The sequence below is a fragment of the Chrysemys picta genome, chromosome 5 (genome assembly GCF_011386835.1).
Source record: "Chrysemys picta bellii isolate R12L10 chromosome 5, ASM1138683v2, whole genome shotgun sequence".
Lineage (NCBI taxonomy): Eukaryota > Metazoa > Chordata > Testudines > Emydidae > Chrysemys > Chrysemys picta.
The window spans coordinates 57,679,855-57,702,317 of NC_088795.1; the positions used below are offsets into that span (position 1 = coordinate 57,679,855).

At 41.4% G+C, this 22,463-nt stretch overlaps 1 protein-coding gene across 5 annotated transcripts; it reads right to left on the bottom strand.

The window, feature by feature from the left end:
* Positions 1-19,208, bottom strand: PRMT9 (protein arginine methyltransferase 9). Of its 5 annotated transcripts, none has more exons than XM_008166106.4 (14): positions 18,877-19,208; positions 17,928-17,981; positions 17,027-17,227; positions 16,340-16,488; positions 14,417-14,653; positions 13,231-13,398; positions 10,033-10,135; positions 7,857-7,963; positions 7,246-7,438; positions 5,659-5,842; positions 4,549-5,257; positions 1,501-1,654; positions 908-1,030; positions 1-680 (listed from the first exon to the last, which is right to left on the bottom strand). In XM_008166106.4, the coding sequence occupies exons 2-14, from the start codon at positions 17,931-17,933 to the stop codon at positions 465-467; spliced, it is 2,550 nt and encodes an 849-aa protein (XP_008164328.2). In that variant the 5' UTR covers positions 17,934-17,981; positions 18,877-19,208; the 3' UTR covers positions 1-464. The 5 variants fall into 5 exon arrangements, with proteins under 5 accessions (XP_008164328.2, XP_042706199.2, XP_023959183.2 ...); XM_042850265.2 differs by having other exon boundaries at positions 17,928-18,042; positions 18,877-19,183; XM_024103415.3 differs by having other exon boundaries at positions 17,928-18,121; positions 18,877-19,149.
* Between the last annotated feature and the right edge of the window lie 3,255 nt (positions 19,209-22,463).

The following is a 22,463-nucleotide window of genomic DNA, read 5'->3' on the forward strand; positions in this document are numbered from 1 at the left end:
TGGGATTGAGGGGAGGATCTCATTGTTTCACAATATTGCATGCTATGTATGTAGATATTTATACAGTGTTTACTGCTAAGGTATCTGAGCACCTTACACAAAAACAAAAAATTGTGAGCATCGCTGCAACAAAAATTACAGCTTCCTCTGCAGCTTGTACGAAGGAAAATTGGAGAAATAATCAATTCAGTTAACAATGAAGCTTCCTGCTGCTAAGCAAGACATGTCTTCACTACAACAGTTCAAAATGTCCTTGCACAATGGCGTGTAGTTCATCAATAGGGCCTCTTAAAACAAACAAAAATTTTAATAATAAAAAACCCTAAAACCTAGATTTTATGCTCATCTTCTATTAAACATCTCAAATGCTGAGCTATTCGGTTAGCGTGCATAGATAATTATATTTAAGCCAAAATAATTTTCTTTGATTTGAACATATGAACCAGTTTCCAAGTGACTACTCTTCACTGCTTTACTGTGATGCTGACATTGCTTTTATAGTGCTGAATGTTGAGCACAAGTTCATCTCCAAGCTGAACTTGGATCGGTTTGTCAAGAACAACTGCAGCTTGTTTCCAGTGGGAGGAATCACTTGACGTATCCAAATAAATATCTTCATCTAGATGTACATGATACCAAAATGGAATGGCAGTGACGTGGCCAGACTTAGAAACTTGCACCTAAAAATGAAAAGAGGATGTTTAAAGAAGTAGAACTTTAATTTTTCACTGATTTTATTTGTATTTTGGTAGTGTCTAGATCAAGAAAATCAAATACAGTGATTCAAACTGTTCAAATCTACTTCAAAGTGGCCTGCATTGAAATAGCTTTTGTACTGAATTTTTCAACCATAATAATGAGGAATTGAAGGGGGAAAAAAAAAAAAAAAAGTGTGCGCTCAACTTACCTTTACTTCTCTATTGGAGCTGTTCAAATAGGGATTCATGAGATCTAGTCTTAGCAGATCTGCTGGCTTGCTTAAGGGCACACATGGTAATGTGGCGAGATCCAAAAACACACGAACAGGCACCTGAGGAGGAATGTACCAGGCTTTCAGGCTTAACTATTATACAACTGCAACTTTCAATTTATGAATTATTGCACTGTTTCTTAAAGGAACTGAACTGCTAAAATAACTATCACTTCTAATCCTTTTTTAAATCTGGTCCTTGTGACACAAGTTGTGTAAGGAAACAGTCTCCTACCAAAGCTGTTTTTCTGAACACTGAAGTGTTGGAAGTCATAACTTTTACTGCTCTCCATATCAGATCACAAATCACTTCTGCCCTACCTGAAGCATGTGTCTTGACTGCTATTATAGTAAATTTACATCAATATCTATGGACAGAATTTAGGTTATAAAATATACTGAAAAAATTAATTAATACTTCCAGCACTGCTTTTTCTTAAATTCCTTATATTGTGATTGTGGCCCTCAGTTGGACATTTATGGGTTTTGAGAGCTATGCTTGATATTGAAGCATGTCATTAACTTCTTACCTTGAACTGGTTGATAAAAGGTGCTATATTAAACCCAAGTGTGGGTTCAGTCCCTTGAACTGCACTTTCAAGTACTAAGGACTGCGATTCTACAAGCATCCCATACATCACCACATATTGTGGGAATATCTTTCCTCCAGAATGAAGCAAACACCTATAAAGAGAGAGAGAAATGTTTATTGCCAAAATGTGTTCTCCTGCTAGTAAGAAACTAAACCAGGGGTGGGCAAATTTTTTGGCCTGAGGGCCACATCAGGGAATAGAAATTGTATGGCAGGCCATGAACGCTCACAAAATTGGGGTTGGGGTGCAAGGGGGAGTGATGGCTCTGGGGTGTAGGAGGGTGCTCTGGGCTGGGAAGGGTTTGGAGGATGGGAGGGGGATCAGGGCTGTGGCAGAGGGTTGGGGTGTGGGGAGAGGCTCAGGGGTGCAGGCTCCGAGCAGCGCTTATCACTGCTTCCAGGAGCCATTTGAGGTATGTCCCTTCTCTAGCTCCTAGGCATGGAGCGACCCGCAACCCTCGGAGTGGGGCCATGCCGTGGCTTCCAGGAGCCGCGTGGTGCGGCCCCCGACCCGGCGCCCTGGCTGGAGCACTGAAGCAGGACCGAGCCATGTGGTGCAGCCCCCAACCCAGCACGAGCGGGGCCGCGCCGTGTGGTGCGGCCCCCGACTGGGCACCCCAGCAGGAGCTCACGGGCTGACTTAAAATGGCCAATGGGCCAGATCCAGCCCACAGGCTGTAGTTTGCCCACCCCTGAACTAAACTGACTGCATTAAGGTCTTGATTCAGGATGGGCACTTAAGTTCCACTGAAGTCAGAAGTGTTTAAGTGCTTCCCCGAATTGGGGCCTATCAGCTATTCAGATCACTCCCAATCTAAAATACCTTGTCAAATTCTGCACTGTATTATACCAGGATTCATTTTCTTTGAAGGCTGGTTGACATTAGTTTGTCTTTGACTTGGGGAACTCAAAATATTAAATACTCAGTGAAGAGCAGTGACAGGTCAGGTGGAAGAGCACTGGAGACAGGCCATTCCGGGCCAGTGCCCTGCCAGAAGCTGGGACTGGATGACCAGATCACTTGATAATTGATCTGTTCTATTCATTCTCTCTGAAGCATCTGGCACCAGCCACTGTTGGAAGTCAGGATACTAGTTAGATGGATCACTGTTCTTATCTGGCATGGCCATTCTTATGTAGAATGTAGTTATTTCATTAAGATGGTGTTATAGGCTATTTAGGCTTCAAATACAAGGTCTGCTTTATTTACAACACTGACTCCTTAGACAATACTGAAGGATTGTGAAAAAATGGCAACCGAAGCTGTTAATAAAACTGGAAGCCAGAGGGTGCTGGGAAAGAGATCACTACGGCACTGTTCAGGAGAGTGGGATCCTGCTTGAGAGTCAATCCCTTGTGCAGAATGAAAATGGCAGGAATTCAGTTAATCCATGATGTGCCCAGGGTAGTGCTAATTAGATAAAATCACCCAGATGTGTGATGCCAGCAGTGTTTTAAATATTTAACTAAATCATTCTCAATACACACAAGAACAAAGTTAACAGTATTCTTGTGTTGAATTCAGAGGCTTCTTCAGTTCCCTGACACAGACTGCTGAACTGTCAAGAGCAGCAGCAAGTAGGTATTTAATTCTGCATTGACTGTGTTCTCGTTGTTTTCCAGCAGAGGTCTCTTTACAAAGGCACTAGCAGGGACAACAAATGGCAAAAATAGAGACTTATTTCTTAGCCATGTGTTCAGTCTCTGACAACTGATGTGAATGTAGATATGACACAATCAGAACCAACTTCCCCAAAAGGGCTGACACAGCAAAATCACACCCCTTTGGCTATTATTATCCTGACCTCACTAAAAGTCTGGATGAATAGATGAAAATGTGACACACATCCCGCACCACCCCAATAAAAACCCTCTAAAACTGAAAATTCATCCTTTCTTTAATATTCCTCCCAGTTTGTTTTTGCCCTTCTTGCTATTTTCTATTATTTTGTCTTGTATTTTCTTCATTTTTCTCTTGCTTTGTGTTACCTTTTTGTTTGTTAGCTATCCCTTTTTCTCTATCTCTGTTCTAGCTCACGTGTATCTGTCCCTGACAGATTTCAGTCTGTTCCACAGCAGCTTGAAATGTACAAGATTCTGAGCTTGTTCTATCACTCACATCTCTTAAAATTTCATGCTGCTTCAGCTTTTATCAGGACAATGGTTGTTTAGATTTCTGGTATGCTAAGCATATGATTTTCCCTACCTTTTTTTTTTTTTTTAATTACATAAATTATTTAATTTTTATAGAAATTTATCACTAATTAGAATCATAGACTTTAAGGTCAGAATGGACCATTATGATCGTCTAGTCTGACCTCCTGCACAATGCAGGCCACAGAATCTCACCCACCCACTCCTGTATCAAACCCCTAACCTATCTCTGAGCTACTGAAGTCCTCAAATCGTGGTTTAAAGACTTCAAGGTGCAGAGAATCCTCCAGCAAGTGACCCTTGCTGCAGAGGAAGGTGAAAAACCCCCAGGGCCTCTGCCAATCTGCCCTGGAGGAAAATTCCTTCTCGACCCTAAATATGGCGATCAGCTAGACCCTGAGCATGTGAGCAAGACTCACCAGCCAGACACCCAGGAAAGAATTCTCTGTAGTAACTCAGATCCCACCCCATCTAATCCCATCACAGGCCACTGGGCATATTTACTGCTAATAGTCAAAGATCAATTAATTGCCAAAATTAGGCTATCCCATCATACCATTCCCTTCATAAACTTATCAAGCTTAACTAGATCTTTTGCCCCCACTTCTCCCCTTAGAAGGCTGTTCCAGAACTTCACTCCTCTCATGGTTAGAAACCTTCGTCTAATTTCAAGTCTAAACTTCCTAATGGCCAGTTTATATCCATTTGTTCTTGTGTCCACATTGGTACTGAGCTTAAATAATTCCTCTCCCTCCTTTGGTCAGACAGGTTGAAGCTTGGAATTACTAGGGAGGTTCTCTCTCACCTTCAGAAGATTTATGTCATACAGTACCTGGATATTGCTGCCTTTTCCATCACCTCCTGCTGGATTAAACCTGAAGTCTCTATGACGTCCAGAATTATAATACTCCACAGTTTGTCTGATTTGGGTCTCTGTAACACCACACTCTCATCCTCTAAGTGACTGAGCCAAAACTCCAATGTTTCTTTAGGGAAATGGTTGGCTTCTGAAATTATGTTAAGGGCTATTTGATGCTGCTCTTTTTCAACAGAACTGTAAGCTTTAACTGGCCCAAGTTTGCCAGCAATTATTGGCAGAATCGAAAAGCCCTCGGACACATCTAATACATACAAAGGGTCATGAGTTGTATATGAGGAATTCTTGTTTTGACTCTTTTCAAAGTTCATCTCTCTATCATGACCATCAACATCCATTGACAGAGATTCTCTCGTTGGGATCAAGGATGACAACACTTTGCCAATGGCAGCATTAAAGCATTCATGGTATGGCACATTGTTTAGAAGTGCAATTTCAGTGGATTCAAGCATGCATTCCTGCCCCATGCCATCCGATGTGCTAGTAGTCTGAAGACTAGCCAAAGCACTACATAGTTCAGCCTCATTGCCCGAAGCCAGTGTATTCTCCCTTTCAATGTCCATCCCATACTCTGAAGTCGAAACAGAAATCTTCTGGATCCTCAAGTAGCAATCTTTGCAGCATACTTCAATCATCACAGTGTCTCCAGGTTTCACAGAATAATCTTATCAAAAAAGTACAAAAAGGTACATTAATAACTTTCAGAAATTATAAGGGAGTGTCCTACAAATGCCTAATCTGTGGTTTTAGGAAGCAAAACCCTACATTAGAGCTATTTTCCCATTTACTATTAGGAAACTACTGACATAGCAGAAGGAGGAGAGAAGAGGGACAGTGATGGGTGGGGAAAGGCTAAGTTAATAATGAAGTAAGGATTACAAGGAATGCTCAGGGAGACTGAAGAAGAGAAATAAGGACCTGCTATGGTTAATGACGCATCATCCTCTTTCCCTAATATGTTCCCTTATCTCTGAAGCAAATTGATAGCATCCTTTCAAGACTAGTTACTATCAAATAAACAAAATATAAAAAAGTTAATAGTATTGCCATGGAAAATCCACATACCAGGAAGGCCCTGCACAGGGTAGACTGCTTGTTCCCAGCAAGTTTCCTCACTGGGACTTGTAGATAGACTGTGCTCATCATCAAGCTGTAGTACAAACCAGACCACAATAGCATCCAGCACGCCTCCTTGAGTGACAGGTATGCTGATCTTGCTAGGCTTCCTAGTTGCCAGGCTTTTCAATTCCTGACCAAGATGGTAAAAAGAGAAATAAAACTTGAGTACCTCTTTCTCCAAGAGTGATGGCTGACTAAAGTTGAGAATGGAATGCATGTCAGATTCCTTTTTACTGTTGGGAATGTAAGTTTAGAGCCTGTTTTTAGAATTAACCCCAGAAGCAGTTAGTTTTATTTCTGAATTTCATACTTTGATGTGTAACCCTGCTCCCAACTGCTAGTGTGTCAATAGTTTTTGTTTGTTTTTAAAAAGAGAATGTTTGAATGACACTATTTGAGAACCAACAGTGGGCATGGGGGGGTGGGAAACAAGTGAGCTGCCAGTGTATGCAGAGACAACTCCACTTAAAGAGAGTTAAAGAGTCTGCTCTACAGCCTTAGCTACCAGTCAGTTGGCTTTTAGCTCATGTGATAGAGGCTCATGCACTAAGCTCCAGAGGTCCCTGGTTCGATTCTGCCCGCTGACGACCAGGGTCTGTCGGCATTACACATACACACAAAATAAACCTATTTGCATTGTCAAAACATAGATGTACAAAATGGTTTCCATAGGGGAAAAAAAGTCATTAGTTGTTTGAATAGTGACTTATCCCACTCTCCCCTGCAACCATCTATGAGCAGCTCATTGTTAAGTGGTAATGTTTTGACTTTAAATATAAAATCTTTCCTGTGTCATCCTCAACAATTCAAATGCACTCCTATAATTTTAGTTGAAATCTGATCAGTCACAACTCATTTATATATTGCAATTCTAGTGGTAAAAATTAGCCAATAGGTCAAGGGCAGATGGACAAACATGGAACACCACATTTAATAAATTTACTTAGGGTATGTCTTTACTGCAGAGTTCCTCAGGGTCTTTCTTGGATATTGTTCCCATCTCTACTTCTGTTCACACACAAAACCCCCTCACCCAAGTTAATTGATGCTTTCAACCCAGACTAGCTGACCTCTGGGGCTACAGCCAAGAGCTCAGGTGCCACTTTCACTCAAACTGGTAACCTGTCCACTTTGCAGTGAGAATGCAGCTAAATCACTTGAGCTGCTGACAGTCCTCCAACAGCTTTCTTACAATTCCCTCCCAGAAGGACAGACAAGTTCTTCTATAATTCACTGGGAAAGAATCCTGCAGCACAAGGAACCATGAGATATACCCCCAGAAGTCCTAATGATGCATACGGGTGAGTGCAGCCCCAGTGAGCACACATTAACTCAGATACGGCTTTGCAGTGTGGCTATTCACACCCAGCATAGGCTAACTTGGGTGCTCACACTCAGATAACTATCACCCAACCAAACTGCAATGAATAAATACCCTTAGAGACAAGCCAGATTTTTGGCTCTGCATCAGCTGCTCTACATGTTTTCTGTTTGTTTTTCTTTTCGGATGTAACACTGTGAAGAAATCATTACCTCCAGATTGTTGAAATCCACTGTCATGGCTTGAAAGGGTTCTGACAGTGGCATATAACCCCCAGGAACTCTACTGAGTTTTTCTGTGGTGTAAGGTTCAATAGTTTCCTCTGAGTTCACAGAAGCACGTGTTGGACTACAGAACTCCACCGTTTCTGCCAAATGCACACAGGCAACTTCTTGTATTCCCACCCTAGGAGGGGAGCAGGGAGGAAGAAAACCACAAACAAGCCTAAATTAGACAAATCAAAGCTATACACAATCCTTCCCCTTGAACACTGAACATATTGAGTGCGTAGTGTGATAACAGACATTGTTGGTAGTTGTTCCTGGAATATTAAACGTACATCTCTTTCAGGAGTTAGATACAGACCTAAAAGTTAATCAGTACCAGCTCAGTCACTCAACCATATAGAAATTCTGTTCATACTTTGCACAGCTGCTTAAGTTGGTGGTCTCATTTACACACACACACACACACACACACACACACACACTTGTGTTAAGTGAATGGAAAATAAAAAATATTCCCCTTTTGTTTAAACTGATCACATTTCTTTTCCTAAATCTGTCAAATGTGAGCTCCAAATCCTATCAAAGTATAAACACACCTGTGATGTCTGCGTATCTCTTTGCATTCCACTGCCATCACAAATACAATAGCACCTGCAGGAATAACTTGACCGTAGTCTTCTGTGCCAATGTCTTGATTTTTAGGCTGTGAAAATGTAAATAAATAAGATGGCACAATGAGATGAAGACCTATTTCTACTGGTACTGCTGAGTTTAAGTTTTGTTATTTCTCTGTGTCATTCATTATTATCTCAAAAACTTTAATAAATATTATCAAGGCTAATGATGTTTTAATTTTTTCTTTTTAATTGCAGTCAATTCAATTTTTTGTGCAAATGTTGTGAAATAAATTATGCCCCTTTTCCTGGAAAAACAGCCAATTGTATATTATATATAATGAAGGATGAAAACTCTAGAAGCTGTTGTTATTTTCCCAATTTTTTCATATCTCTCAGCATTTCAAATGTTCCTTTGATACTGTTGCATCCCCAGCTACCTTTTCTTTGCATACACTTTCATCACAAAAAAATGATGGCATATTAAAGGGTCACTCACTAAGAGATAGTATTTTTGTTTTTTCCTAATGTATCTGCCTGAAGAATATCCCATTTTAAGTTCCAGGCTTAACTGTAAAGTAATATTTTTCCAAAACTCCTTATTTCTCAATAATGCCCATCTGTATTAAAAATGAATTCTCAACTGATAGTTTCTAATAAGTCATGCTCCCCAATGTGATTTTATGAATCTATCCCCTGCTTATTTTGCTTACTTCCCAGTAATTAATTTGATAGCTTCAATATGTGTTTTAAAAATACTTTACTTTTACCGCCTATCTTTCAGCATTTGTTGTTTCTCTTGTATCAACTGCATACTTTTTCTCAAATATCTCTTTTCCATACTTATCTTGTTCTAGTCAAGTCTTTGTATTTTAGATGTAGGTTAGCTTTCTCTTTATTGTCTTTTTTCTCTCTTCACTGTCTCAATATAAACAAGCTGCTGATAAATATAAATAAACTCACTGAATGACAACATAGACATGGCAGAAAGACTGAATCGAAAGAAGGAACCTCATAAATGGTTCTTATGTTTTAGTACATCTAAAACTACCCTCTCATGGAGCTACACATAAGCTTTCAATTATTTACACACCAGTTGTGTGTGACAGCTCATTGTATTTTCTTGTGTAATTTTAAATCCTGTATTTGATCCTAACTTGAAGGAATACAAGTTAGCTAAAAACATGCAAAATGAATAGATCAAACTATTCCTGTTTTATAACACTAGAGGTCATCAATTTCAGTCTAATACAGCAGATAAAAAACCCTTCATCTAGATGGTGATTTTAAGGTAATCTTTTTCTTTGGGAGGGAAACATAAAAGAAGAAACTAGATCCCGTAACTTTTCACAGACTGCATCCCATTATTTCATAAGACCTAAATAGAAGTCTGTCAGACACAGGTAATAAAAAGTAGAGGTGGGTTTGTGTTTTTTGTTTTTGGTGCGGGGGAGGGGAGTTACATTTACATAGTCTTAAAGGCAAGATGCATCTAGCAACTTCCAGCTTTTCAAATTAATCACCAAGGAATTATTACATATAAAATAAGGGTGAACTGGAAGATTTAACAGATTGGTAACAGAATGCCCTCTAGTGTTAGAAGCAGATGTATACTAGTTTTTATTAATTACATACGAGGTGATTTTGGTTTCAGTCACAGTGAACCCTTTCTTTCTAGGCTGCTGTTTCAAATCCAGCCTAGATCTCTACTGACTGCATGGTCTTCTGACAGCTGTTTTGTGTCTTAATATTAAATGAATAGGTTTCAGTCTGGTTTGCAGTAGACAGGCGTCCACATCACAAAAGTCATCATAATCGGCACCACTGATAGACACAGAGGTCAAGGACTGAAGAGCCATAAAGACTGAACTACCCTCCCTACACTGCTCCAGGTTAGTGTTGAAAAACATTGATAAAGCAGTGTCATTCACACGGCATGGTCACTGCTTGTCTACTGACACATAACAGGTACGATACAGTACTTTTGCCAACAAGGCTGTAAAATCTCACTTTCACAAGCATTAATGTAACTCAAATTTAAAAATAAAGCATCAATTGTCTAAGCATTAGGAAGAGTGCAACATTCATAATAAGGATGTGTTATGTATGAATTTCTCAATGTGGTTCTGATTTATGAGTGTCTGAATAGATCACCTACCTTTGGTTGTAAAAGCAAATGCTCCCAAGCATGTATCAAACTCTCCACAATCCCTTCTCCAAACAAACCTGCATCTACCGTTTCTGTGACAACCAGGGAAACCCTATGAAAAATTGTTTTTAAGAAAAGGTAGTTACAGTTATGAGATGGGCATTACAAATTTCTGCTAGAAGTCACACCTTTTAAAGTAAAATACAAACGTAAACTGAATCTAGAGGCAGCAAATGTTGATAAAAAGCTGTGCTATTAAAGTATTAATTAATGTAAGTGAAAAGCAAAACACATCCAGCAGAGGGACATATTTTAAGTTGTTGTTATAACAAGTTTATAAACTCTGAGCAACAATTTACATGAAACTTTCCAGACAACGCTTATGAATCATTTGGTATGAGAAGAACCTAAACAAGGTGCCACAAGTACTCCTGTTCTTTTTATAAAAATAAACAGGATCTTTCAAACAGACTTGAAATATGGCAGACCATATCCCAGAACACATGCTTACATGTAAAATAAATTAAACAGTAATTAGCACTTGAAGGAGATTTCATAAAATTTTTGCTCTATCATCAGTTTGTTATAAGCATGCAAACAGTGCAATTTTATAGTTATACTTTAAATACAACTTCTAAACAGGACATGAAAAAGATTAGTGGCCACATATTACCTTTAAATTAGTAATTTAATTTGAGACTAAAAACTAAGGCACCTAGATTAATCTTGGATTAATCCTAAATCTCAATACTACCAACAGCAGCAAGGCTGAAATGATGAATAAGCTTCAGTAAAATACTGCTGAGTCTACACCAGCAACCCTTAATAGATTTCTGCTATTTAAACTTACAGCTCCCCAGAAGCATCCCAGTTGAAAACAACTCTTAACCAGAGGTTTTGAAAACTAAAATGCTTGGTCAAACTGTGGTTTGCCAACTCCAACAGCTTTCTGGGATGCTGAGTGGACTCAGTAGCCTAATCAACAAAGTTTTTTAAAATACATTATAATTTGGTTAAAGCGACACTACTATTTAACCCAGAACCACCATATAAAAGGACATACTAGCAAGAAAGATGAGAGGACAACTGTAGAGCAAATAAATAAATACACCTTTCAAGACAAAAACAGAAAATAAAGCTAAAACATACTGATGCTACATGAATACATTTAAGTGTGAATAAAAACAAGATGAAGTTACCGACACTAGAAATCTTATAAACTGAACAAAAAGATGCTGATGCCCTTTTCTGAAAGCTACCAGAGAACTTGAACTTGCTAAGGATGAAATCATTGTGCCAGCTGCCAGCAACTAGTGTGAGGTGCTCCACAGAGGAATGTGAGGTGGGAGAAACGTATCAGAACTAGAATCCACTTGGAGCAGTTGTAACATGGCCCTGCAGATAATTACTTCAGCCCAGTGTCTAAAGCAGCCCTCTGTGCTGCTTAAACTTCTCCAACCTCGGGGTGAAGGATCTGCAAAAGGGCAATTCCCACCAACCTCCTAGAGGCCACCAAGTAAGAAATGTCCACCTCATGTGCGGATCCCCTTACATCTTGTCTCACTCCTGAATACAACAGATTTCCTTTGAGTAACGAAGTTAAAATCCTTTGTTTATGGCATCTAGACCTACCACAGAAATCAGCGAGATCTTCCAAACTTGACATTATAATTAATTGCAGAATTAAGTACAAGATATACCGGAGCAAATTACACATGTAATCATATTTGGTAATTAGAAAATATGGCTAAGAAGTTATTAAACATGTGAAAAAAAATTGTATTTAAGCATGGTAAACTTGAAAGTTTTCTTAAGTATAGAAGTCTCTCAAAATAAACAAAGATGTCAAACTTTTAGGATGCAAGTCAACCAATGTTTTGTGTCCAATGGCAATCCAATGGCTAGAATCTAAAGTTAGACAAATTCCGATCAGAAATAAGGCCTAAATTTTTAACAGTGAGGATAATTAACAATTGGAACAACTTACCAAGAGTTGTGGTAGATTCTCAATCACTTGCTATTTTTAAATCAAGATTGGATTTTTTTGTTTTGTTTTAAGATATTCTCTAGTTCAAAAGAAATTATATTGGAGAATTTCTATGGCCTGTGTTATACAGGAAGTCAGACTGGATGATCACAGTGGTCCCTTCTGGCTTTGGAATCCATTAATCACATTAAGATTACTCCAGCAGTGAAGTATACATATTTTGAAAAACACCAACTGAATAATCATTTTGAAGATACAAGGCTAAATTTTTAAAATGCAAATTACTCTGAAGTCTTTGGTTTAACCTGGTATGGTAATTTATCTTTTCAGTGAACCTAAACAAAATATATGATAGATTTGAAACTTAGTAGACAACCTTTTGAACATATGAACCTTTTGAAATCATAGATATTCATCTCATATTTATACTGGACTGGGTTCCATCTTTTCCTTTTGCTTTATCCCCCTAAACTTATTTTTAGGATCAAGCCATTAGAAAGCAATCCAAAGAGGTGAAGAGTATCCATTAAAGTCAATAGATGTAGCACGTTGCAGGATCTAGAATTAGCTTTTTTTCCTCTTGACTAAGTAGGTAAGCTTTTGAAAAATCTCTAGGACAATAATTTCTTGGAATTGTGGACTCGAAACACCTACTGGACATCTATAGTGGAACTAATCTGAAAGATAATGATGTAAAATTATTCTCCTGGAACCTTTATGATGTAAAGAACCTTACAGTCATTAAATAATGGTCTGGCATTGTTGCAAATGAATGGACCTAGAGAGCTAACCAGACTTAACAGTCCTGACAGCACATACAAAAGCTACTGCCAAAAAATTTCCAAGAACAGGAGGAGGAAGACCCCTGACTGACAACCAGACACTGACCTAACTGACTGTATTATTGTTCTATTTTTTTCCTCTTTTTGCCTGCTTTCAGGTTTGTCTGTCCAAATGCTTTACCTGGTAGGTAAATGGTTTGAATGAATGAAGTTCACTCTAATGAACAGTGAAACATTACTTGCAATATAGTTAAATACGGCCTTCTATGACAGAGAAATATTAATCTAACAGACAAATGTTGTGGGAATTTTAAAGTATCATCTCAATAGACAATTATTTTCTGTTTTCTAGAGAGTATGTTACATTGTGCAGTTCTTCTCCACTTTCATGAACAAAACTGAAATAAGACGATATCACAGTAGGCTATTTTAAGCTACCTTTCAGGTATGTGCTTTGGAATTTCTAGATCAAGAGACTTCATATGCAGAAGTTTGATCTCTCCTTCCATATCATTTGCTGCAACCACATCACAAGCAAGTTCATACATGGTCTTCGACAACTCACAGGCATAGACACAAGGTGCTCCAGCTTTCTTGGCAAACATACTGCAAAATAACAGAAATCACCATAGGAATTAGTTTATTCTTGTCAAAATTTCAATTAGAAATTATTTTAGGTAAGAAAAGTCTGAATTTTTTTTAAGTATATTTACATTTACATTTAGTCTCAAAGGTGCCACAGGACCCTCTGTTGCTTTTTACATTTACTGTAGCATTTATTTCATATTCTTAAGAATACCAGTACCTAATATCAGTACTAATGCAAACTATAGCACTTGGGTGGATATCAGATTTTCCCAGTATACACTGTATTATCAGCAGTACAGTTTGTCCAAATCTACTACAAAGATAATATGTATTACATAAAGGCAGTAATTCATACACTATAAGACCAGAGCGACCACTGTGATCATCTAGTCTGACCTCATGTATAAGGGCCACAGGACTTCCCTGAACTAATTCCTGTTGGAACTAGAGCATATCTTTTAGGGAAAACATCCAGTCTTAATTTAAAAATTGCCAGTGATGGAGAATCCACCACTGTCCTTGATAAGACGTTTCATTGGTTATTTACGCTCACTGTTAAAAATTTGCGACTTATTTCCAGTTTGAATTTGTCTAGCTTCAGCTTCCAGCCATTGGATCTTGCTATACCTTTATGTGTTACATAGAAGAGCCCATTATCAACTTTTTCTTCCTCACATAGGTACTTATGTACTGTGACCAAATCACTCCTTAACCATCTATCTCTCTGTTAGACTCCAGGAGCCCCATCTGTTTAGTTTATCACTACAAGGTATGTTTTCTAATTCAACATTGTGACTGAATGAACATGTATTAAATCAGCATGTGGATACCAGACATACCATTAGTGATGCAGTTCTAGGTACTCACTTCACAATAACAACTCTAGTTGTGTCTTTCCTTCCTTAAGCTTTGTTTTAATAATATATGAAAATTAATTTTCATTTTTTTCACAAAGGATAATTTAAATGTACATGATAATGACTGCTAAAAAGCAATTATTAATATATTTTACATTAAACATGCATTTATGACAAACCTCAGTATTCCCGTTCCTGCTCCAATATCTAGAACAGCTCTGCAACCAGAGCGGACCACCTTCTCAATCGCTTTCTGGTAAATCAGATTCCTGTTGATGTCATTAAGCATGATAAAGTGCCAACGTTCTACCAGCCAGTTTGCAACACGGTAAAAATTCTCCTTTGCATCAGCAAAGTCAGGGTTTAGTTTCAGTGCTTTGTGGAAATATCCAGCTGCTTCATCTCTAAAGCCCATTCTAATAGTAAAAATGACAAATAAATAATAAGCAGGAAGTATACAGTTGGCTGCCAGATATCTGAAACTTCAACATGTTAGGGGAAAAAAACACCACATTTTTAGACATTCATTACTGAATTGTTAAGTACTGTTGTTTTTAATAACTGTTATAGTCACAATTTGAAAGCTACTTTATTTTCCTTTAAGGGCTAGGTCTTCATATGAGAGAGAGAGGGGAAACTATCAAAAAAAAAAAAGTGATCTCTAACTAATTTAAGTGTGTTGAAAATAAGAATTTTTCATTTACAAGACTGTTTCAGACAAAGATCACTTTCCTCTAAATATGCTCCTTTATAAAACAATGTTTTCACTAGAAAACCAAGCAATGTACTTGGCTAAAATTGAGTTATGAAGCACTAGTGCACAAAGTCCCTATGTTTTCACATTTTAAGGATATAAACTTAAGTTCTTTAACCAGTGATATGGTGGGTCTGTGTCAAAAAGGATGAAGTTATCTTATAAAGTAAGATTTATAGTACTACCCTCAGTGATTTAAAATGCGAAAATACATAAAATACATCATTTATTGTACTCTGCTTCTACCTCTCCATTTCATCCATGACTTTGCCGCAGTAAAACAATTGGCATCTTATAAAGATTATTTGCACAATAAAAACAGCAACAGTGAATCAGAAATGCAAGCCAGAATGGAGCCACGTCAAATCTCCAAAAACCAAAGCAAAGTAAGATTTTACCCAATCCAGGTGTAATGTATGACATCACAGCTCATATCAAATTGTCACAGCTTGAGTTACCATGTTTCCATTAGATCACAATTTTAAGAAGATTATAATTACCATAAAATATTGCTCTGGGCTGAAACTCTCAATCCAGGAACAATTAAAAATTGAACATTTTTAAAATTTAAGAAAAACATGCAAGGAAAATATAGTAAGAAGGGGTTTTTTTGCTCTTTATTTTTAAAAAAGAGAATCAGAGCGGACCACTCTAATACAAGTGATCTGGATTTCCAGTTAGGAATTACGGTTTCAAGGCCAAGTCCTATTCGAACACACCACGCTGGCAGGAACTTGAAGCACTGTGGGGGCAGCATGTGCAGCACCTTTTAGGACCTGCGCAGGGAAGGGAAATGCCTTAGATTGTTTAACAAAGACTAAGGCTCAAACCAATCAAGAAGAGGGGACTTACAGGGTATTCATATTCTGAACCAGCCCTCCTTTATCTGAACTGGCTGTAACGTGGGATCTTTAGGAGGAACAGAACAGAGTTAGATGTAGAGGATCTTCATAACACCTACAGAAATGTGGAACATAACCACTTACAAAAATTAAGTTACCCAAATCTATAATCTTCACAGTGGCTTTCAACCATTCTGATCTAATTTTTCATTAAATAACTATTGCCTGAGTTGATAAATGACATTTGAAAGGCAGTATATATATATATATTTTTTTTAAAGACCAAATGCATTTCTTAGGATTGAACAGTATGTTTCAGCAGTGGCTACTGTACATATATTTATACTGATTTAACAATTTTGAAATTCAGTATTACATACTTAACATTGTGCCCATGCTCAAAGATACTCCTATTCAGCAAAGCTGAATCATATCCTTATATGTTTATTACTAATTAATAATAAATAATGCATCTAAAAAAAAATTGAATATAGATTACTACCAACCTGAAGAGATGTTCCCCCATACTATTACATATTATTTCATCATTAGGAAACAGTTCCAGGGCCTGCTCATAGCAGTTAAATAAATCTTGAATCCGTGCAAGGGAAGCTAGCTCTTCAGCCCATTTGAAGAGGGTAAACTGGAAAGTTTCCTGAAAAGTGACACAAACATTGCTAAATCAGTAATAGCTTATCAAAACCAGGGAATTGAAGACACTGGAAACTTAGAGGAGGTAGTATGAAATTGGTCTTGAAATGAACATGAGCACAGTTATTTCCTTAACAGCACATAATGTTGGAAGGGCTAGCTTAGGTTCTCCAGTGTGGTAGTCTCTTCCTAGTACTCCAGCTACACTTATCTCTAATCAGCACACAGCTTAACATGTTACAGAGCTGTATGTAGAAAGTCTGTACAGTGCAAGCCAGTTTTAATAACACCTCATTTTTACAAAACCCTAAATTCACTCAGCTTTTAAGATTAAATGAGTCAAACCCTATCCCTCAAGCACATACAGCTCTGGTTAACCAAATTACAGAGTCATCCATAACACTGCTCTGTTTCTCTTTAATTCTCCTTTCCATTCTTCAAAATAAGTTACATACAAAATAAAAGCAACATCTGTTAGTTAGAAAGTTAATAGGGAAAAAAATTGAGATTGAACTCTCTAAAATAATTCAAAAAGCACTCACCCTGACATCATTTTTTAGCTCAGGAGCTAGATTTAGTACCAGGAGATAGTGGGCATATGCAGTTCCAAAATCCTGATCTTCCAGACAATGCTGAGCACTCTGCAAAGATCTGGAAACCAGCTCACGTCTGCCAGCTTCCTGACCACCTCGGTGGCCACGATGAGATTTGGCATTAGAGTTGGGCATTTTGAAGAAAATTAGCTGTGCATTCCCATAAACAAAAATAAAATATGTATGTATAAATATCTTCTGTCTGTGTGTTCCACTCTATGCATCTGAAGAAGTGAGCTGTAGCCCACAAAGCTTATGCTGAAATAAATTTGTTAGTCTCTAAGGTGCCACAAGTACTCCTGTTCTTAAAACAAAAAAAGATTCTTATCCTAGAGTAATTGTAAGTTGCAAATAAAAGTAACAGGTCAAAATATTTTAAAATTCTAGCATGCAGAGAAGAAGACCCCCCTGATCCTACAAAGAGTTGAAGATGTGCTTAACTTTACACATTCTGAGTATTTCCACTGTTAAACATGTGTACAAGTCTTTACAAGGCCTAAAACTGCACAACTTTTTCTGCTAAACTTTTGAAACCCTTTTAGCAGGTCTCTGGAGGATCAACTTATTTTTATAAACTTATATATACACACACAGAATTTTATGCTTAGCTACCCAGAAAACTTACAATTAAACTTTTTCAGTAATACAACTGGCGTAATATATAGCCAGAGAAAATAGTCTCCATAAAGGGGATACTGAGGACAATCTACTTTGTACTTAACATCTAAGAGCAACAAAATTATGACAACTTTTTCCATAACAATAAAATGTTAAAATGTCATCGGAATTTGTGTAAAAATCTTATGCCACATTTTGTGAAATAGTGCCCAATTTAATTTTAAGTGCTTACTTCCATATATAGGTCCTGGATCTGCCTTCAGGATTTTCAGACTATATCCCAGGACTGAAAGATAATACAGAAGGCAAGTTTCCAATATAGTTGCATCAGCAGAGATGTTTTCAAGCTATATTACACCACAAAGAAATAACAGTAATCCATATGAAAGTTCATCAACTATTCTGCAGTTATGTAATTCCATCTACCTATGTAACAGAAGTATGACACAAACATGACATAGTTATTTGAAGAGATGGATTAACTAAAGAGAAAACAGAACAGTAAGAGAGTAGTTCAGATGCTGGATATACTTTAAAATACCAATATAAACATCTGTTGATCAGCTCTATGGCGGGAAAGTATTGTTCCTATGGGAGGAAATGAGTACCAGACACAGGAAAAGCTGCAACAGAGACATGTTGACATCCTTGCACTTTGTGCAGAAGCACTTTCACATGTATCAGGCTGGTGGGATTTCCCTCCTGCCAAACCCTGCGGAAAAACAATTTTCCTCAGTACCTGTTTGTTCTATTTTATGTCTGCTTGGCACTTATGCTGCAGGGATCATCCAACTACTTGTACTGCCTACATTAAATGGGCACAGTGGCCATTTCCTTTTATTTTTGTATTTATTCTTTACAAATGCCCTGGGTGCAGGGGCAAAGAAGACAGAGACAGACACAGATGTACCCTCTCTGTGAGGGAATGAGCATATGAGGGGGGTCGAATGCACCCCTCTGTGAAGGAATGAGCGTATACGGGGGAGCAGACGCAGTGTGTATATGGGGGGCGGACGCACACTGATCTGAGGAACTGGTGCCTGCGAGGAGGGAGACAAGCTCCTGTCTGGGAAGCAGCAGCAGCCTGGGGCGGCAGTGCTGAGAGCGATCCAGGAGACGGGGCAATGTGTCGCACACGGCGGCGGGCGGACGGTGGGGAGCGGGAGACGAGGACTGGTCACCTCAGCGATTCTTCCGGCGGGCCTGGCTGCTTCCGGCTCGGCTCACAGCACAGATCCGGAGCCGACGACGGACGCGCCAGCCGGGGGCCGCCATTTTTGCGCCGGGCGGAGACCCTGCCTCGCAGTTACAACCACGGCGTTGGACGCCGGGTCCCCCAGGAGGCCGCACGCAGCGCCAGGCCGTGCACGTCTCAGCACATCGGTCGCCCACGCGCAGAAGTGAAGCCCGGAAGCCGCTCCGCGCGCAGCCGCTCACCCGACCGGCGTGACGTCACCGCCCAACACGACGGGCAGCCTGGAGGTTACTGAACATGCTCGGGAGAACTGAGCATGTTCAGTAACGTCTAGTGAATCCCCCGCCGGGGTGCGCGCGCTCTGCCGTCACGGGGGTGAAGGGGGCAGTCTGAGCGGGGGAGGGGGGGCAGAGGTGATCACTGCGCACGGGGCCAGACAGCTGGAGGCAGGGACAGGAGAGGGGCTGAGGAGCCAAAATCTGGGCTAGTGAGGCCGGCGGCGAGGACCTGCTAAGCCCAGGCTACAATTGATTTCAGCCCCGAGGACAATAAATTAACCAATAGGCGTGAGAGTGAGATGATAGGTTGCAAATGAGGGATCCCCATGGGGGACACCAAGCAGAGAGTCCCCAGTAGCACCCAGTGCTTCTCAAAGGCATCTAGGGAGTCAGTGGACCCTCTCAGACGCTCTGTGCTCAGAGGCATGATTGGATAAACCCCAGTCTGCTTCCTCCTCCTGGTGCAATGGATAGCCCTCAGGAGGATATTGATGAGGAGGTCCTGCAACCCTGTGGGGCTTTGGGGGTTGCTAGGATGAGAAGGTACAGGGAAAGGTGCAGCCAGAAGAGGGGTGGGTAGACTTTTTGAATCAAGGGCCATATCTGGGTATGGAAATTGTATGGCAGGCCATGAATGCCCATGAAATTGGGGGTTGGGGTGCAGGAGGGGGTGAGGCTCCAGCTAGGGGTGCGGGCTCTGAAGTAGGGCCAAAAATGAATTCAGGGTGCGGGAAGGGGCTCCGGGCTGGGAGAGGGGATGGGGATGAGGGCTCTGGCTGGGGATGAGGGGCTGGGGGTGCAGGAAGGTGGTCTGGGCTGCAACCGAGGGGTTTGGAGGGCGAGAGGGGGATCAGGGCAGGGGCATGGGAAGGCTCCAGGCAGCACTTACCTCAAGCAGGGCTGGATTAACCTTTTGTGGGCTTGGCCCCAAATATATTTGTGGGCCCCCATGGGGGCAATGGAGCATGGCACAAGGAGCCAGCCAATGGGCAATGGGACATGGCATGGCAGGAGCGGCCCTGCTCCACCCAGCCCAATGCGAGGGCACTATTTACAAACCAGCAGTTGCCAGGTGCACAATGGCCTGCCTAGCCCTGTGCTGCCCACATGCCGCTTCCCATTGGGGATGGGCCCATGTTATGCCACACAGCCCCTGCCCAACATCGGAACACACCCCCACTTCCCTATTGCCAAGCCCCCCTGGACCTGCTATGCTCAGCACCTCCCCCAGACCCCATCACAAATGCACAGTGCCCTGCACAACACCACAACTGCCCAGCACCCCACACAGAACCCCCACTCCCTAGTCCCCCAACACACAGAGATCTTCTCCACCCGCTCACAGCCCAGCACCACCACCCCGACCCTCATAGACCCACTCCCCCATGCCCTGCCTCCTGGCCCCACTCACTGGCCCTGCTGGGAGGTGACTACGATTGCCAGGCTGAGCTGCCAGCATCCTGGGGCGGGGAATCACTCCAACCCCTTGGAAGTGGCATGATCAGCCAGGCCAGGGCCTGCCCCACCTGGGCTCCCTCAGGACCCACTTGCCTGGAAGGGCCCAGCCAAGCCCCCCACACTGTTCCTCTCCCCCAACTGGCCAAGCTTCTGCATCAGTCCCAGGCAGCTCGGCTCCAGGGAGACACATGGAGTCCAACAGGTGGTTGGAAGCAAAGATTGCCTGGAGCTGGAGGTGCACTGGGGTCTGTCCAGGAGGCAGAGAGAAGCCGGTGGGTGAGGCCAGGGGGTGGAGAGGAGCCCTCGGCCGGCCGAGAGGAGCAAGTGGTGGGCAGAGTGTGGGGGGCAGCCAGTGGGCTGGCGGGGTCTCAGGGCACAGTGCAAGCAGAGCAGGCCGGGGCCTCTTCTGAACATGGGCCCGGCTCCATGGCACCACTGAAGCCCTTGTAAACCCAGCACTGACCTCATGCAGCTCCCGGAAGCAGCGGCAGGCCCCCCCCTTCGGCTCTTACACAGGGGGCAGCCAGGCGGCTCTGCACGCTGCCCCGTCTACAGGCGCCACCCCTGCAGCTCTCATTTGCTGCAGTTCCAGGCCAATGGGAGCTGCGCAGTTGGGGTGGGGACAGTGTGTGGAGCCCCCTGGTTGCCCCTATGCATAGGAGCCGGAGGGTGGGGGAGATGCCGCTGCTTCTGGAAGCTGCGTGGAGCCACGGCACGTGCAGAGCAGGGCAAGCCTTGGACCCTGCTCCCCTACGGGAGCTCAAGGGCCACATTAAAATGTCTGAAGGGCCGGATGCAGCCCCCGGCTCGTAGTTTGCCCACTCCTGAGCCAGAACCTCAGTAGAAGGTTCTGGAGGAGCTGGAAGAGGGGCTGTAACTGACACACTCTATTTAGATGTGTGCCAGGGTCTCCCTCTCACCACAAAGGGACAGGTGTTGTTAGGGGAATTTGTGAACCATGTCAGGTACATGGCTCCATGGAGCAGCTGCAGCTAATATCCCCAATGGGACATGGAACCAGAGTGGAGTACAGGCTGGTCCACCAGGGTTCCTTGCCCTCCGCTGGTGGCCATAGGTCTCACCATTTAGTGTCAGGACGCACACACAAGGGAGAGGAAGTGAATAGCACAAAGCACAAGTGTATACAGATGTTCTCTGGGTGTGATTCAGAAGTAGACTAGCTGGTTATCATGCAGCCAGCTCAGGTGGCTTGTGGGGCCAGGGCCCAATGGCAAATTTTGTAGGGCAAGGGTTGAAGGGGACCATCATCGTAAAAGGCCCACTCAAGCAAAGCAAGAAAAGCAGGAGGTAAGGCTGCCCTCACCTCCTTTAACATACGAGAGGGAATGCCCAAGGTGGGCCACCCCATGCCCTGGTACCCTGATAGGGTGATCCACTGGCAGTGGTTGAAAAAACAACAGCACGTGTGAGACAAAGGGTCCCATTCCCTCTCCCCAGTGCATCTCAGCACCTGCCTCCCAGGGCTGCATTTTTAAAGACCCAGTGCATCCCAATGCGTAGACAAGACAGTTCTTCCCTATCTGATACAGTGTTTTCAGGTGCTAAAGAAAACTTGAGTCGTTGACTATTTTACATACCTGCATCCCCCCTCCAGAAATTATGATTATCACACATGTTTTTAATGTTTAAAAAATCCCTTATCCGTTTCTATGTCTGCATAAAGACTCATGGCAGTTCACAAATTTGTCTGAGCTGCAGTTGTGAATGTCTGAACTGGACTGGCTTTTTTTTAAATCCACTGTAAATGTTGTTTCAGTCTAAGTTATTTACTTTTTAAAGTGTTATTTTTATTAATCCTAGCACTTCATCATTTATC